Source organism: Cibotium barometz, chromosome 26 (genome assembly GCF_041138505.1).
Source record: "Cibotium barometz isolate CiBa-2024 chromosome 26, ASM4113850v1, whole genome shotgun sequence".
Classification (NCBI taxonomy): Eukaryota; Viridiplantae; Streptophyta; class Polypodiopsida; order Cyatheales; family Cibotiaceae; genus Cibotium; species Cibotium barometz.
The window spans coordinates 55,600,872-55,618,271 of record NC_141071.1 but is presented as its reverse complement, the minus strand read 5'-3'; the positions used below and the strand labels follow the sequence as shown (position 1 = coordinate 55,618,271).

At 44.7% G+C, this 17,400-nt stretch overlaps 1 protein-coding gene across 1 annotated transcript in view; it reads right to left on the bottom strand.

Annotated features, from left to right (window-relative positions):
• LOC147624122 (uncharacterized) overlaps positions 1–16,884 on the bottom strand; it is a 57,409-nt gene extending 40,525 nt beyond the window's left edge. The window contains exons 1-6 of the mRNA XM_086820784.1: positions 16,750–16,884; positions 16,228–16,350; positions 15,680–15,745; positions 15,389–15,589; positions 14,513–14,626; positions 9,598–9,669 (exon numbers count right to left, since the gene is read on the bottom strand). Of these exons, the coding sequence (XP_086676910.1) occupies positions 9,598–9,669; positions 14,513–14,626; positions 15,389–15,589; positions 15,680–15,745; positions 16,228–16,350; positions 16,750–16,833 (660 nt within the window). The 5' untranslated portion in view covers positions 16,834–16,884. The remainder of the gene's footprint in view (positions 1–9,597; positions 9,670–14,512; positions 14,627–15,388; positions 15,590–15,679; positions 15,746–16,227; positions 16,351–16,749) is intronic.
• Positions 16,885–17,400: the final 516 nt, after the last annotated feature.

Here is a 17,400-nt window from a genome sequence, read left to right as displayed (position 1 = left end):
TTATTGCTACTGTACCTGCTGCTACAGATTTGGTACAGCTTTGTACAAGTTTTGGCATGGCTGCACATTGATTTGAGTGAGCAAAAATCTCAATTTCAGCTGCTGTACTTGCCGGTACAGGTTTGGTACATCATTGGTGAGCACTTAGTACTGCTGTGCAGTACTTTGGAAGGGGAACAGAGCACATTTAAGGTGCTGTCCTAAATCTGCAGCAACCGGATTTTGGTGATTTCATCACATACAGTGGGAGAAAAGTTGCATTCGTGCTTCCTCAGTGGGAGATAAAGCTTGGGAGAACAACTGTGAGCACTTTGTGTGCTTTTGGTGCAGTGTTTGCACATTTTGCAGGGAGTCAGGCATTGACAGGTTGCATATTGCTATGGCAACCACAGGTGAGAGCTCTTCATTGCTTCACATCAAGAAGCTTGAAGGCTCACATAACTATGATATTTGGCAAACCCAGTGCTATAATGTGTTGCTCCACAAGAAGCAGCACAAGCCCATCAAAGAAAGGGGTGTAATGCCCGCTTCTCTTACTGCTGAAGAGTGGGAAGATATGGATAAGCTGGCAAGATCTACTATCATGTTGTCTCTGTGTGTCAGACTCTTTACTTTTCAGCATTCGTGAAGAGAAGACAGCTTGGGGAATGTGGCAGAGATTGCAGGACTTGTATGCCCAGCAAAGTGCCTCAAGCAAAGTGTATTGGTTGAAGAAACTCATAGGTCTTCAGATGAAGGAAGGGGCGTCTATGGCAGCCCATCTAAATGAGTTTAATGGTATTGTCAGCCAAGTTATAAATCAAAAGTTGGCAATGGACGATGAGTTCAAAGCCACTTTTCTCTTATGCACTTTGTCAGAGAGTTGGGACACATTCAGGACAGCCACTAGCAATTCGAATGCTATGCTGTCATATGCAGATGTTGAGGGTGCTCTTCTTCAAGAAGAGATGAACAGGAAAAACAACTCTGTTGGAAAGTCAAATGCAATGAATGCACGTGGGAGATCCCAGCAAAGGGGTAAAAGCCAAGAACGGGGAAGAAGCAAGTCACGCTCCAAAAAGGACTTGGAATGCCATTATTGTGGCAAAAAGGGACATATCAAAAAGCAATGCTACAAATGGAAAAATGATCAAAAGGAAAAGGGAAAAGGCAAAGACAAAGACAAAGATGAAGCCAAAGATGTAAAGCCAAAGGGCAAAAGTGGAGTCAAGATTGAAGAAATCAATGTGTCACATACAAGTGACAGTGAGGATGAGGTCCTATTCACGTCTTCACTTGATGCCCATTCACTTCTTACAGGAGATGGTCATGGTATGCACTCATGGATCATTGATTCAGGTGCCTCCTTTCATGTCACAGGTTGCAGAGACTTGTTTGTCACGTATACTGCTGGCAATGAAGGAGTAGTTTATTTGGGTGATAACCATGCATGCAAGATTCTTGGAAGAGGTGATGTGAGGCTTGTGTTTTCAGATGGCTCACAGCCTATGCTCCATGATGTCAGGCATGTGCCTGAGATCAAGAAGAATCTGCTTTATACTGGACAGCTTGATGATGCTGATTATGTTACCACATTTGGTCGTGGAAAGTGGAAAATTAGTAAGGGCTCACTGGTTGTTGCCAGAGGGTGGACACTCTTTACTTCATGCATGCAGGTGTTTGTCACCATGCTAATGTAAATGCAACCGAGCTGCCGGAAATCTCTATGTGGCATAGCCGGTTGGGACACATGAGTGTCAAAGAAATGGAGCAATTGTCTCGTTTGGGTTACTTGCCTTCTCTAAAGTTTTCAAGTTTTCAGTTTTGTGAGCATTGTATATATGGCAGGCAACTCCAGTGCCCCCACAAGAAAGCTCTTGGACAGAAAGATGCTCAGTTAGAGCTTGTGCATACAGATGTATGTGAGATGCCTCAGCTTTCTTTGGGAGGGGCAAAATATTTTGTGTCTTTTATTGATGATGCCACACGCAAGGTGTGGGTTTATCCTCTTCGTTTGAAGAGTGATACATTCTCAGTGTTTGAGAAGTTTGTTGCTCTTGTTGAGAATCAAACTGGCAAAACACTGAAGGCTTTGCGTTCCGACAATGGTGGAGAGTATATGTCCAAACAGTTTCAGGACTTTTGTGATGCTAAAGGCATCAAGAGGGAGCTCTCTACTCCTTATGATCCTCCACAAAACGGGACAGCAGAGAGGATGAACAGGACCATTCAGGAGAAGGTCCGTTCTCTGTTGTCACATGCTGCGTTACCTCATGGTTTTTGGGCTGAAGCTGTTATGACAGCCGTTCACCTTATAAACAGGTCACCTAACACGAGGCTTGGTGGGAAAGTGCCAGAAGAAGTATGGACAGGGAAGCCTCTGTCATACAAGCACTTGAGAGTGTTTGGTTGCGTTGCGTACGTGCACATACGCAAGGAAATGCGCACCAAACTTGATCCTAAGTCTCACAAATGCATATTCCTAGGATATGGTGACAGAGGTGAAATGGAGTATAGACTTTGGGATCCCGTGAATAAAAAGATTATACACAGCAATGATGTCATTTTTGATGAAACATGCATGTATAAGGAGCCTGCAAGGCAACAGGAGCCTAGCAGAGTCATCTTTGATGATGATGGACATCATGGACAACAACCAAGGGCTGTAAATCAGCAATTACAGCAGCAAAACCAGCCCTTAAATGGTGCTGAAAATGGTCCAAATGGACAGCCAGAGATGGCAGAAGATATCCCTATGGATATACCACAGTTAGAGGAGATACCGGGCATGATTTTTCAGCCTTATGGCATGGAACAGGAGCCACCAATAGGTGATATGCAGGCTGGACAGCAACCTGCAAATGATGGTCATTGGGTACGGAGGTCCACAAGACCCTCCAAAGCCCCTGACAGGTTTGTTCCAGGGTGACTACTTGATGCTTACTGACTGTGGGGAGCCCTCATGTTATAAGGAGGCTTTACAGAGGGCAGACAAGGCTCTTTGGGAGCGTGCCATGAAGTCAGAGATGGATTCTCTGCACAAAAATGGAACATGAAAGTTGGTGCATTTGCCTGCAGGCAAGAAGGTTTTGCCATGCAAATGGGTTTACAGGCTCAAAGTTGCACCAGATGCAAAGCCAAGATACAAAGCCAGGTTAGTGGCTAAGGGCTTCAAGCAGGAATATGGTGTGGACTTTGAGGAGATCTTCTCTCCAGTGGTCAAAATGACCACACTTAGAGCTGTGTTAGCTTTGGTTGCACATGATGATCTGGACTTAATTCAGATGGATGTGAAGACTGCTTTTCTTCATGGTGATCTCCATGAGGAGATATATATGCAACAACCAGAGGGTTATGCAGTGAGTGGAAAGGAGAAGCTTGTATGCAAGCTGAAAAAGAGTCTTTATGGGCTCAAACAGGCACCAAGGGAATGGTATCATAAATTTGATACATTCATGAAATCCGAGAATTTCAAAAGTGACATAGATCACTGCTTATACACCAAGAAAGCTTTGGATGGCAGTCTATTGATCCTCATCTTGTATGTTGATGATATGTTGATTGCCGGGAAATCTCGTAAAGAGATGGATGCCTTGAAGAAGAGACTGCATCAAACCTTTGATATGAAGGATTTGGGTGATGCAAATCACATTTTGGGTATGCGGATACTTCGGGACAGAAATCAGCATGTGTTGTATTTGTCTCAGAAGGAATACATTGGCAAAGTTTTGCAGAGGTTCAAAATGGACGGGGGGAAGAACACTAGTACTCCTTTGCCTCCATATGTGAAACTCAGTGCTATGGACAGCCCACAGTCAGATAGTGGCAGGGCTGATATGGCCAAGATTCCGTATGCTTCAGCTTGTGGCAGTCTCATGTATGCCATGGTTGCTACTAGGCCGGACATTGCATTTGCAGTGGGAGTGGTTAGTAGATATATGGCCGGACATTGCATTTGCAGTGGGAGTGGTTAGTAGATATATGGCCAACCCTGGCAAGAAGCATTGGGAAGCAGTGAAAGCTGTCATAAGATACCTGAAGGGCACACAGGATATGTGCATTTGCTTTGGCAAACAGGATGCATTAGTGCATGGTTACACGGATTCGGATTATGCCGGTCATCCAGATAACCGGAAGTCTACTACCGGTTATGTGTTTACATTCACAGGAGGTGCTGTGTCATGGATATCTAGGATGCAGAAGTGCACTGCCTTATCTACTACAGAGGCCGAGTATATTACAGCCACAGAGGCTTGCAAGGAGGCATTATGGCTATCTCGGTTAGTGGTTGATTTGGGTTATACAGGGGATATTCCATTGTTGCATTGTGACAGTCAGAGTGCCATCCAGTTGGCAAAGAACCCTGTCTTTCATGCAAAGACGAAGCATGTGGATGTGAAGTACCACTTCATCAGAGAGGTGATAGAGAACAAGCAAATTCAGCTTGTAAAGATTCATACGGATGACAACCCGGCTGATCTGTTGTGACAAAGAGTTTGCCTCCGGAGCGGTTTGCTCATTGCAGACACTTGATGGGCATTGGATGAGGCCAGTTTCAGCCTTGATATGGCCTTGTATATTATCATGTACATGCTGATTTTTTTTTTCTTCATTTAAGGGCACTTTGCCTTTAAGTGGGAGGTTGTTGGGGTAAAGGCATTATGCCCACCCTTATAGTGTGTACAAGCCCATAAGTTATAGTACATAGTACACTTAGTACTTTTAATGTACTAAGTGCACTATGTGTACTAGTGCAATATACATGTGTGATAGGGGAGTCACACACACTCACACTTGGTGAGTTGACTTATCCCCACAACTCTCTCTCTCTCTCTCCCTCTTCTCTCTGTGTGTATGTCTCCCACATGAATAACCCTAATTAACTCTCCCATTCAAGGGTGCTTCTCGCGATGAAAACGCAGCAAATCAATCGCTCTCCTGCCGGCTGAAAAATGCAGCCGAGATCTGCCTTCTCCTCGCGCTCCGGTCCCCTAGGCGTTGACGTGCCTTGGCTCTGATACCATGTCAAAGTTAGTATTGCGTTAGTGAGAAAACGCTAAGGGAGAGAGGATGAGTGAAAACGCTGGCAGAGAAAGGGAGAGAGAGGGTGCACAAATGCTAGAGAGAGAAAGAGAGAGAGAGTATTCGAACCAACACAACAGCAATGAATTAGATGAATTTTACAATGGAGCTAGGGTGCTTATATATCCACAAATGGACTTGGCCGACCTCACTTGACATGCATAAAAAAAAAATTAACAAGAGCCAGTATTTGTGCCGTGTCTTGCCTATGGGACTGTCACTCCATAGGGAGGCTCGTGCCTGGATATGTGTCTTACCTATGAGATTGTCACTCCATAGGAAGACCGGGATTTATGTTTTCTGTCGTGCCATTTTTGTGCCCGACAGATGTATTGTACTTGTTCCATGAACGAGAGATATGTCCATGATACTATTTACACATGCATTCATGTTTTGCATGTTTGGAACTGTTTTCGCATGACTTGTATTTTTGTGTTTGCCTGTTTGACGTGCCACTTACTGAGCGGGAACGCCTGCCAGTGAGTCGTGAAGTTTGCTCTGTCTTCTGACGAGTTTTGTTGCATGTGAACAGGTGGTAAGTGTATTGCACTTGTTTGTTTAATAGCTTTCTTTCTAACCTTTAATTTTATAAGGTTGTAAGTTCACATTCATTTAAAAGTGGGCACCCATTATGGGCACCCACGTGTGGGCCAAGGTGGGGAGGGAAACCCCACTCTTAACCCTTTATGTGTGGGGGTGGGTGCATGGCCACCTACCCACACCCCACCTTGAAACAGGCCGCCCCCATGCAAGCTTGGGGAACCGGCCAGCTGTGGTCGTGTACTTCCTCTCCAACACCTACAAAGGAGCTCTCATACAGCTGCACACAGGGCATCGCTCCGCCTTCCTCAAGTTGCTGCACGCTGGTGGGCTGCTCTCTCTACACAGGTGGCTGCGCCTTTCCACAGCAGGCTGCACCTCCTCCCCTCCAGCAGGCGGCTGTACCCCTTTCCATCGGCGGTTGCTCCTCCTCCCTTGCAAGCGGCCATACCTTCTCTACAACAGGCGGTTGTTTCCTCTCCAGCAAGCGGCTATCTCCTCTCCATAGCAGCTACTCCCTCTGCCCTGCATGCGGCTGCGCCACCCCACAGGCGGCTGCAGCCAAGCGACTGCAGCCAGGCGGCTTCTGCACCCTCAAGCAGCTGTGATCTACCAGCAGGCTGCCCTCCTCTTCAGCTGGCGCCTGCGCCCCCTCCTCCTCCCTTGCAGGCGGTTGCGCATGCTCTCTACCAAGCTGTGCTTCCTCTTCAGCAGGCGGCTGTGCCTTTTACAGGCGACTGCGCTTGCTCTCCAGCAGGCTGCGCCGCCTCCTCCTCCTTTGCAGGCGGTTACGCCTCCCTTCCATAGACGGCTACAGGCGGCTCTGCACCTCCCCTCTTCGGGTGGCTACACCTTCTACACAGGCAACTGCTGCTGCTGCTCCTCGACCGGCTGCTGCGCCCTGGTGTCCATCTCTAGTAGCTGCACACAGACGCCTCGAGTATTTGTCTTCCATTAGCGAGCTACAAGTAAGTGGATTCAGATTTAAGTAAAGGATTTTATTATAAATCTGATAAAGGATTCTCTCTACCGCTAACACCTGTTCGGTGCCGGGTAGTCCAAGCTTTTGGAGAACCACGGTCCATCGGTGCCAAGATCGGGAGAGCCAAGCGTTAGTACGGGAGCACCTGCCTGTGCGTGGTCCTGGAACACCATTGGGGCGCTCTCCGCGGATTCCAGTGAAGGCACAAGACCGTAGAGACTTGACCACTCATGTGGTCGCACTCCTTCGAACGTCTACTTCGAGTCTCTTGTTTGGTACTGTATTCATCTCAGTTGTACATGGACATCATCTGGTTCATTGAACCCATGGAGCATTGTATTTGTTAAATACTCCCAATAATATATCATATATCATATATTGAGGGGGGGGTCGGCCCGTTCCGGCCCCAGTGCTGGTGTCCATTGATCAACATTTCATTTCATTTTAATTTTCAGTTGTTATTAAGTTGTCCATTCAAATTGTGATATTTAAGTTGTGCTATTACGCGTGTGGGTGTCCAACGGAGTCTATTCCCACTTGACGGGATCGGTTTCAGAGAGAGGGTGTCACCTGGGTGTGTATGAGAGAGGGACGAAGAGTGTGTGTGAGAGAGTGAGAGTGTGTGTGAGAGGGGCTGCCTTAAGCAAGGTTTAAGCCTTAAGGAAGAGAGTGTGTATGAGAGAGGGAGAGACTCCAGAGAGCATGTGTGTGAGTCTTGAGAGCTTAGAGGGGCCATTATAGCCCCCGACTCAAACAGACGAAAACGAGTAAATCCCAAATGGTCAGAAACGGGCAGAATCCAGACACGGTTTTAAGAAAAATCAACTATGCCCAGACACCTCGAACGCCTCGAAAGACTCATGTGTCTCGAGCGCCTCAAGCAGTTAGAGGCACGCCTCTTAACAACTATGACATGGTTATATCCATTGGCCAGCTCAAAGATCACGCGTGGCCAGGTTCATGTGTATGTAAGGGTATTTGTGCCAATTGATTGTACTCTTGTGCAAGTGATGAGCAACCAAGTTTGGACAACATTATTACTATTATGGTGTGAAAACCCTAGATTAGGGTTGGCCAGCCAACAAGCCCAAGAGCCAATATCCTTATACCTATGGCTGAGGGTGTTTCGTGCGCGGAAGCTATGTGTCTTCTTTCAGCCCTGAACACTGAGATAGGAAAATCTTGACGCAAATCACTAACAAAGACAAAGAGAAGTGAGTGAGAGAAAGAAAGAAAGAAAGTTGTATTAACGTCTTCAAAAGGCCAAAATGACCTATGAGACCAAAAGGTTACATCATATCCATGAGGTACATCATCCTAGGTATAAAATAGTAATAAAGAAAGATAACAAAAATCTAGAACTATAAAATCTGATCTAGGTACATGAGCACACACACACACACACACATGTATTTTCAGTGTGTTATATAGTACACAAAACTGAAGATATGTGGCCTTTGGTCTACCAAAAAGGTGACCATAGACCTAATCTAGACCTCATGAGTCATGGGTCCTATCCATGACCAGTGAGATGCCTTGACTGAATGCTGGCCTAGCCTTTATATAGACTCCTTTCTTGCCCATGGTCAGGATGACTTGCTGTCGGCCAGCAACAGATGATAAAACCCAATATATATATTATTTTGACTTCATCTACAAGCTGCTATCCACATGGTTGACTGCTGTCCTGATCATGTTGGGCCACTTTTGCATATATCTGAGCCTGGCTAGTGCCCTAATCTATTGTTTATCTGCTGCCCATCAGCAATTAGCCTTAGATTTGTCATGTCCATGTGTGTGCACATGACACAGGATCATAGCATTCATTCATCATTAAGTCATTGAGAGCTTTAGAGTTGTGCTACCATTGAGTATCTCTAATCCATTGTAAATAAGTCATGCATATAAATACATCAGTTCTTCAGATTCATCACGGTAAACTAATCCTAAATCGTTTCCACAAAGCACCCATGTTACAAGCAAGGCACTGCAAAGGTGGTCTGCTCCTCCCAAATAGTTGTTTGCAACCACATCCCCTAGTGTTGCACACATCAAAAGTGAGCTCGAGAGGGGTGGCCTACTAGTACACGCAGCCCCCTAGACCAAAAACCAAATGGACTTGGGACCTTGCAAGGCTACCCTCTGAATTCATATACATCACTAAGTGCACAAAAAAATGAGGATTTGAATAGTAGGGGCAACAAGAAACCCAAAACAGCACAGCTTAAGAGCTGCACGGCTTTGCCTTGCAAAGTCTAGTCTGGGAATAAAAACAGGTTTTGGGTGCTTTTTTAATATTAAAAACATGTCACTGCTCAAGCAACAATCCATTTGCTCTACTTGTATAAAAAAAGCCTTTTGAGTTGCTAGGCTGTAAAAATCACAAATTCACAACATGACTCCAAAAACTTCTTTTCAATGGTATGTTCCACCTCAAGTGTTGTTTCCAGACATGGCCCTACTCCTCTAACTCCTTGTCCAAACATCTCAAAACCTCATGCATACAATTACCTCCCCTTACATTGTTCCATGGATGAGAATCAAGATACCAGCATGTAAGCCAATTCCAGGCCTATAGGAAGAGAGATCGGCGTGCACATGAAATTTATTTATCCACACAAATTTATGGGTCGCATCTTAGCCCTAAATGTGCTAACACTTGGGACATCCATAGACTGGGTATGCTAAATGGGAGCTTCATAAGCAAGGTACACGAGCCCACAGTAATATAAAATACGGAAGGCCATCTTAAGTCATTTGAGTCTAGCTCATTTAAGTAGAAAATCAGTGTTTGCATTGATAACAATCAGAAGGTGCAAAAAGCATTGCCCAATTGCATGCCAAAGGTTTACCAATAATGCATGCTCCAAAAAGCAATATTAAAACACTCCTAAAAAGTAACAACAATGACTTTGCGCAAACAAAACCCATCACAACAACTTGTATAATCGAGGACTTTTGAGGCCACACAGCTGGATTAAATGTGTTCCCATGCATCCTACATGATCACTTACCCTCTTTAGTGAGTCAGATCTTCGAGTGAAAGCATCTGAGGATGAGAGTTGCACATCCTCCGTCACAAATCTCTGCAAGAGAAAAAAAAAAGACACATTAAACTAGGTAATACAAAAACTCTAATGTCAAATAGCAATGGGCATAGTAGACTAAGGCATATGCCCCAAATGCATCATGGAAACACCCAATTCATTCACATGAAAGCACAAACAAAAAGTACAGTTTTGAATTGACAAGACGACTGCACAAGACAAGGATCCACAATATTCTCAACAGCTTTATCAACACCCATGCAGGGCAGATGAACAACAATCAAACGGTCACAAAATCTACGTGCACGGAATGCCCGATGTCATGTGCATCCGTTAATCCCGATGCTCATAGACATGGATATTCTCATTAGCAAATATATGGGCAGATTAAGGGGCATATTTAGAGTGAATTTTGCAACCCTACATGCTCCAGGAAGTGCCCAAGACATAGCCCAATGGTTGGGACACCTTTTGGGCATAGTTTGGACACAAAATATGAATTTTTGGACAATGTTTTGTGGGTAAAATAGGCAAAACCGACTTGATTACGAATTCATACCTTTTTCCTATAAATAGGATCATTAGACATTCATTTGAATGATCATTCAAAGATCAAGAGGATCCATTTGTCAAAGTCTGCAAGACAGCAAGGACACAGTGGTGGAGCAGCAAGAGCTTCTCTTGTCCGATTGCAAGTAGAGGGTTGCAAGGATCTTTGGTATGCATCATGAAGCTGTGAATTAGCAAGATCATTGTATATATAGCATGTTTTGGCAATATACAATAGATTAGCTCTATCTCCCCTCTTTTGTGTCTTTGCTAAACATAGGATTAGCGTTATCTTCTTTGCTTAGCATTAATCATGAACACGCTTCCGCAACGCATGTTACATTGGTATCAAAGCCTACTTCAAGTGTAAAGATTCAGCAAGAAACCAAAAAATTTTTCACTCGTGTGGTTGGTTTTCAGACTCCGGTGGACCACTCCTTTCGGAGTGACTCTTGTCCCTCGAAGGACGGTTGGTTTTCAGCCTCCGGAAGCCTCCCACACACATAGTGGATGGTCAGATTGCGCTCCGGAAAGGGGGTGCATTTTCCTGCTATGGCAAGCTTCAACGACGAGAGAGACCAAGAATCTTGGAACCAAAGTGCACCACGCAACCCAGCTAGGGCATCAGGCATGAGTGTTAAAGAGATGTTCCAACAGATGATGTGAGCAATCGCAGACCAGAGTACCAAGTTGGAAGAGAAGCGCAGATACTGGCTCTGGAAGAGCACACTCGTTCTCCAACGCCGCGTTTTCCATCTCCTCCCTCCCTCTCGCGTATCCGAGATTCCAGATCCTCTACACAAGGACCCTCTCAAAGGGTCACGACCGCAGCCGAGTTCGATGCTCGAGTTGCAGATGCATGCATTGGAGATCCGACAATGCGAAGATCCCGAAGCCATGCAACGCGTGGAACATGAGCGTTACCTTACGGCTTTGGACGCAAAATTGACACCAACGGCTTCCTCGAATCATTTTTCCCGTGAAAATGAACTTCAGTAAGTATAATGGTAAACTCGACCCCACAACTCTTTATTCATGGTTGCATCAATTTGAAGCTTACTTTGCCGCAGTTAGAAAGAATGATTCTAACAAAGTGATCTTTGCCAGTTGGTACTTGGAGGGTGAGGCCATTCCTTGGTGGACCCAGTGGGCTCATGCCCACACCAGATTAGCTATGGCAGCTTATGTTTGGGACGAGTTTGTCCGTAACCTTAAGCAACGGTTTCTACCACCCCATTACCTTGAGCGACTCGAAGACGAGTTCAAGGGAGCGCGTCAGAACGCGCAACCAGTCCTTCAATTTGCCAACAGAATTTCGAACTTATGTTTGCAATTAGGCTTATCTGATACAAACAAGAAAGGGCAATTTCTGTATGGCCTTGACACGCAAATCCAGTGGGAGATGCGTATGTTTAGGCCAACCACCTTCGAAGACGCACTCTCGCTTACGCAGAGTACTGAAATGAAGCACAATGGTGGCAAGCGCAAGACTTCCCAACCGGCTACTCCCAGGGTTACCACCTCGGGAGGGAAAGGCTAGAACCAGAAGAGGTCTGACGAAGCACGGGAGCCTCTTGCTCCAAGAACTCGACCAATGCGTCCAAGCTTACTCCAGACCAGAAAGCGGAGACAAGCAAGACTGGTGGCAAGTTGAGTGCTGAGGAGATTGCTCACTACAAGAAGGAGGGTAGGCGTTTCTTTTGTCATACAAAAGGACACTTCTCAGGAGTGTCTTAAGAAGACTACCACTCCAAAGACCGCCGCCCCAGCCTCCACGCTTCCGTAGTGAGCCCAGCTCCCACACAGACCCCCGTGGTTGCTCCTAGTTCTTCAAATCCCAATGCTTCAGTTGGAGCAATCATTAACCGAGAGCTCGAAGATAAGCAGAAAGACGCCCATGACCAGGAGTATGAGCGCAACGAATTGCTCAAGAACATAGGTGGCCAGAGAGGAGTCGTCTTGTTTGACAGCGGCAACACGGAGGACATGGTCATGGAACAGCCCGCTCGACGTGCCCGTTTCGTCTTGACTTCGGTAGACAAGCAAGATAAGGATTTTAGCACATGCATGACAACGAGCGTCAAGTATGAAGCTCTAGGTGCTAAATTAGTTGTTCAGGCATAGAATTTGTGCGTGATTTTATGGGTGCCCCTCTTGTAGAAGCAGACATAATATTGGGCATTCAGTGGTTTCACAAGTTCCTTCCGGATGTTAAGTGGGACAAGCACACTTTCCAAATTAGTCGGAATGTGTAAAACACCCTAATGACCATTAAGTGTGAGCCAAGAATTCCGAACTTTTTGCTCATAAGCCACTTGCAGGCTAAACGAGCAATCAAGAAAGGCACACATCGTGCGATGATATACATCCAGACTGCCAGACGGTGGCCAATGCTTTCGAGAAGTATTTGGCTCTCCATGAAAAGTTCTAGGAGACTTTTCTTGGAGACAATCTCCCTCCCCAGCTCCCCCCGTCCAGACCGGAGGACCACAAGATCGATCTCCTCCCAGGCTCGGAACCCCCGAGCAAGTTTCCATATCGCCTTTCCAAGGCAATGGAATCGGAGTTGGACCACCAACTCCAAGAATTGTTGCAATCTGACTTCATCCGCCCCAGCATGTCGCCATTTGTAGCACCGATCCTGTTTATCAAGAAGAAAGATGAGTCCTTTCGTTTATGTGTCAATTATTGTGCACTCAATAAGCTGACTATCAAGAGTAGATTCTCGATGCCTCGAAAAGATTATATTCTCGAGAGACTGAATGGAGCTAAGGTGTTCTCGAAACACAAATTTGAAGAGTAGGTACCACCAGGTGAGAATTGTTGAGGGGGACATCCCCAAGACAACCTTCCGTACGAAACGAGCCCACTATGAATTTGTGCATCTCTATCTGTCAAGATTCTCAAACTAGAAGCCACTTGTGACACACCTCACCCATGGTATAGGTCGGCCGATTTTGGACAAGAGTCGAGCATGCCTCGAACAAGTAAGTGCCATGCGACAGTCAGCCACTCCTCTTTACACATCGACAGCATAAGAAGTGGCTCACCAGCATATTGATGCATATATATATACGAATGTAGGGAAATTGCCAGAATCATATGCAATTTCTCAATGATTAGACTCTAGCGTTTCCTTGCATTACAGGCAGGTCCAAGAGGTTGGCAATAGTGTGTGGGCTGTGATTTGGCATCTTCATTCTCAACTATCATTTGTACTTGAATTTCAGTTGTGTTATACATAATACATAACATTAATTTTAGGACTCTTGTGTGTGCTTTGTGTGTTGATTCTACTACTATTTGGGTTCTTTCTTATATTTTTGGTGCAGCTCTTCTAGGGAGTTTTGTTCTTAGTTTTGCTTTCTTCCTTCAAGGTATCGATCTAAGTTGACACATTAGTGGTTGGAGTGGCGATAGCAAAGTTTTATCAAGCCTTTCTCTGGAGTGTTCTTCCCATGGGCTACCAGGTGATACTCAGCAGCCTGCACCGTTTCTTCATGGACAGTTGGATAAACAAGAGTTTGTCATCCACAGGTTTCTTTGAGATCTTTTTGCTAACATGGCGGGGACAAAATGTAAGCCTTCGCGCTGAACGCAAAGTGGCATGGCAGCGTTCGGGATCTTGCAAACCATGGATGAGCTTTGCTTGGATCTTTTCCTTTTATGAAAGAGCACTTTATTCGTACATCATGCAAATGAGGGCCACTGCAATGCACGTGGGGGAGAATGTGACATGCCTCACCTAAGGTATAGGTTGGCCAGTCTGAGTCACAAGCCTTGGGACACGTGCATGTGCCATGTTGCAAGTCAGCCAGAGAAACCAAGCCATGGGCAATCCTGTTTACAAGCCAACATCATAAGAAGTGGCCGACCAGCATATTGATGCACACACACACACACACACACACACACACACACACATATATATATATATATATATGTACATAGGGAAATCAACAAAATCATCTGTAGCTTCTCAATGATTAAAACCTACAAAGCATTTCTTTGCAATTCAGCTGGGTGTGGGGGATGTGATTTGACGTCTTCATTCTCAGCCATCAGTTGTATTAGTTGCTTCTTGTACATAATACATAACTGTAGTTTTAGGACTCTTGTGTGTGCTCTATATGTTGATTCTGTTGCAGTTTACTCTCAAACCCTAGCACATAGACACGAGCATTTTACACCACCAATTAAGGTGTTAAACTAAATATGAAAACTTCTAATCGAGCACTAATACAAGAGCATACTTTACAAGATTAGAAACGATGCAAAAGCAGTTGCACCTTCACAACTATAGCATTAGCACACTTAACAAATTAAAACCGACCTGGAGAGTTCCCAATAGTGCACCAAACATCCTTCGATTTCGCTTAGCCAGGCTTGGATTTTCCTCTTTGGTTAATACTCTTGGTGCAGGCTCAACCAGGTTCAGATCAGATTCCTGGACCATGCCAAAGTACCCTGGTTATCATCAAACATTTCATTGACAAATCAAGACAAGCATATGCATACCACCTCTATGTGTCTACAGTAAACAATGTATGCCTATATTTGCTAACAATAGTAAATTTATGAAGATAACAATTTTACATATAGTCAGCATACAGATGGGGGCACACACCCCCAACCCGAATCCAAGGTACTCCCACAAAAGAGTGATGTCACCAATTTAATAAAGCATAGGCTTGATCTTCACATCTCTCATTTGTAATGCACAAACATGTAAAAAGACACACCTAGCAGTTTGCAGCCAATGGACTTCCACCCATATTCCCAAACAAAATATGCGGACTACATCTCTGTTGCAGCATATACTCTGCAAGTGTCTTATACACACGCTGTCACATATGCTTCGTGTACATCACACACAACTAACTTTATTGCAGACCGATTGCACACCAATGATAAGTCCAGGTTTACTCCTAGCAGAATGTGCTGATGACCACTCTATGTCAAGGCAACGTGAGTTGATGGAAGATGCAGCTTATGTGGAGCAGCATACTGAGCTCATGATGCCTCACCAACATTTCATAAATATTTTCCCAATACTAAGCCTTGTCAATCACAGCCAAATGAATAAGATTAAGAAATTGGTCATTACATGTATCTAAGCCACTCAAACTCACAAACAAACACAATTCCCATAAGTTCACATACAAATAAAACTGTGTCACAAAATCTTGACCAATCAAGTGCCACGCACCTTGCTGCCTCTTCTGTAGTCTCTCCTGGCTAAAAAAGGGAGCCGAGAGCTTGGCCTGCTGCCATTGATTTCACCCTCCTCAAACTCAATTTGACCCACTGCTTGGGCTGGAGATTCACCCTGTCTTTTCTCTGCTACAATCTTTCCTGATTGTTCATTTGGTTTCTCAATATCAGCTTTCACAGACTGCTCATCATTTACCTGGCACAACTTAAAGATCAATCAGCTCCTTCACAGGTTTCAAAATGCTCATCAGACATGCCATGTCAGCCCAAGGTGCATGGTATATACCTTAACTACAGTGGAGGAAATCCTCTTCTTTGCCTGTGGCTGATCTTCTGGCAGAAGGTCATCTGGCTGAAATCATGACCAGTAGCATAACAAGGTGTAAAAACTCTAAGTGAATAGATGTTTGCTGATGACAAGGAATAATGAAGACAGTATGGAAAAGATAAAATCTCAACTGCTAAAGAAAATGCTAGAATACCAAATCACACTCTGAACATGAAAGATTATTTGGTTTGCCTTGATATGCACCTAAGAAGAATTGATAATTCTGTATAAAGTATGTAGTATGTGTGTTTCTATACGTGTGTACATGTACATTAGAGCTAATAGCATTAATTGTAGGTCCGTTATGAGTTTATTTGTGCATGAACACTCATCCTTTGCTTAGGGAACTAATTATATATTAAGAAATAAATCTAATTAAATCACATCTCGCCAACATATTATGATAAATCTAATTTCATTGCATCTAAATACTTGTCTTTCTTATGATGTCAACGTGTTATATGCATGCTCAAAAGTGTCGGATTAGAAAATGAATGCAATCTTACCCTGCGTACAACACCTCGCTGCAGACCTATATGCCTTACTCCGCCTGCCGAGGCATTCCGCGCATTGGCTCCGAAAGCAGTGCCCTTCCTTAGTCCCCTTGGATCCCTCAACCTTTCAGTAATCTTTCAAACACGGTTACAAACGGAAAGAGTTAGGGGACAGAAACAGTAAAAGGGAGACATTACCCTGCTTTTGGCAAGCCAACTCTCTGGCAGCATGCCACAATGTACAGAAATAAAGGCCCTAAAACAAGATTAAAGAATCTTCTGTCCGACCGAAGAGTAAGGTCAATACCAAACAAGCACACCCTAGCTTAATGTCAAACGCACAACCTGCTTGGTGATTAGGTCAAGAAAAACTCTAGCTTGGTGGTATGCCCTCAAACGATGGCTTGAAAAGCATGACAACAAGTGTTTCTCTGAGCGATGGCGGGGAAAACAAATGGTAAATGGCTGCAAATTCCACGAAATCCAAAGCCCAAATTTTTATTTAAAAAAACAGTGAGGCAGGCGGTGCCTAACCTCTCGCTGCCGACGGTAGAGCTCGTCGATCTCGCGCTGCAGCTCCTCCGCACTCTTCTCCGTCGCCATCGCCACGCCTTCCATCTCTCTCTCTCCTCCGCGCGCCCTCGTGGACGTTCGTAAAAATATGATATAGGTCAGGGCAAACTCGTCTATAAGGCTTTCACCGAAGGGGACGTCAACCGGAATAAGCGTCGTTAAGTTCTTGCGCGATTTAAAATTTTATTAAAGTTTAAAACTTTAGGTGTCTCAAATATTTTTTTAACGATTAGATTTTTGGGATAATTAGATTTTCTTTTTTTTTATGATTAGATTTTAATGATTCTTTTTTTGTAATCTGAGGTGTGCGTTTTTGATATGTGGTAGTGGGGTGGGTATGTCTAGTTAAAGCAACACATGCTAGAGCAACACGTGGCCTCCTCTCTCTCTCTCTCTCTCTCTCTCTCTCTCTCTCTCTCTCTCTCTCTTCTGGAGGTGGCGGTGGTCAAGCAAGGGCACTATCCTCTCTCTAGCAATTCCTTCTAAAGGCAGTGGTGGTGGTCAAGCAAGGGCTCTATCTCTCACAAAGGTAGACAGGGGGGGGCTTCTCCATGGAGCCAATTCGTGTCTATCTCTCAAAATTATCATGAATCCTCTACCCCCAACCATTTA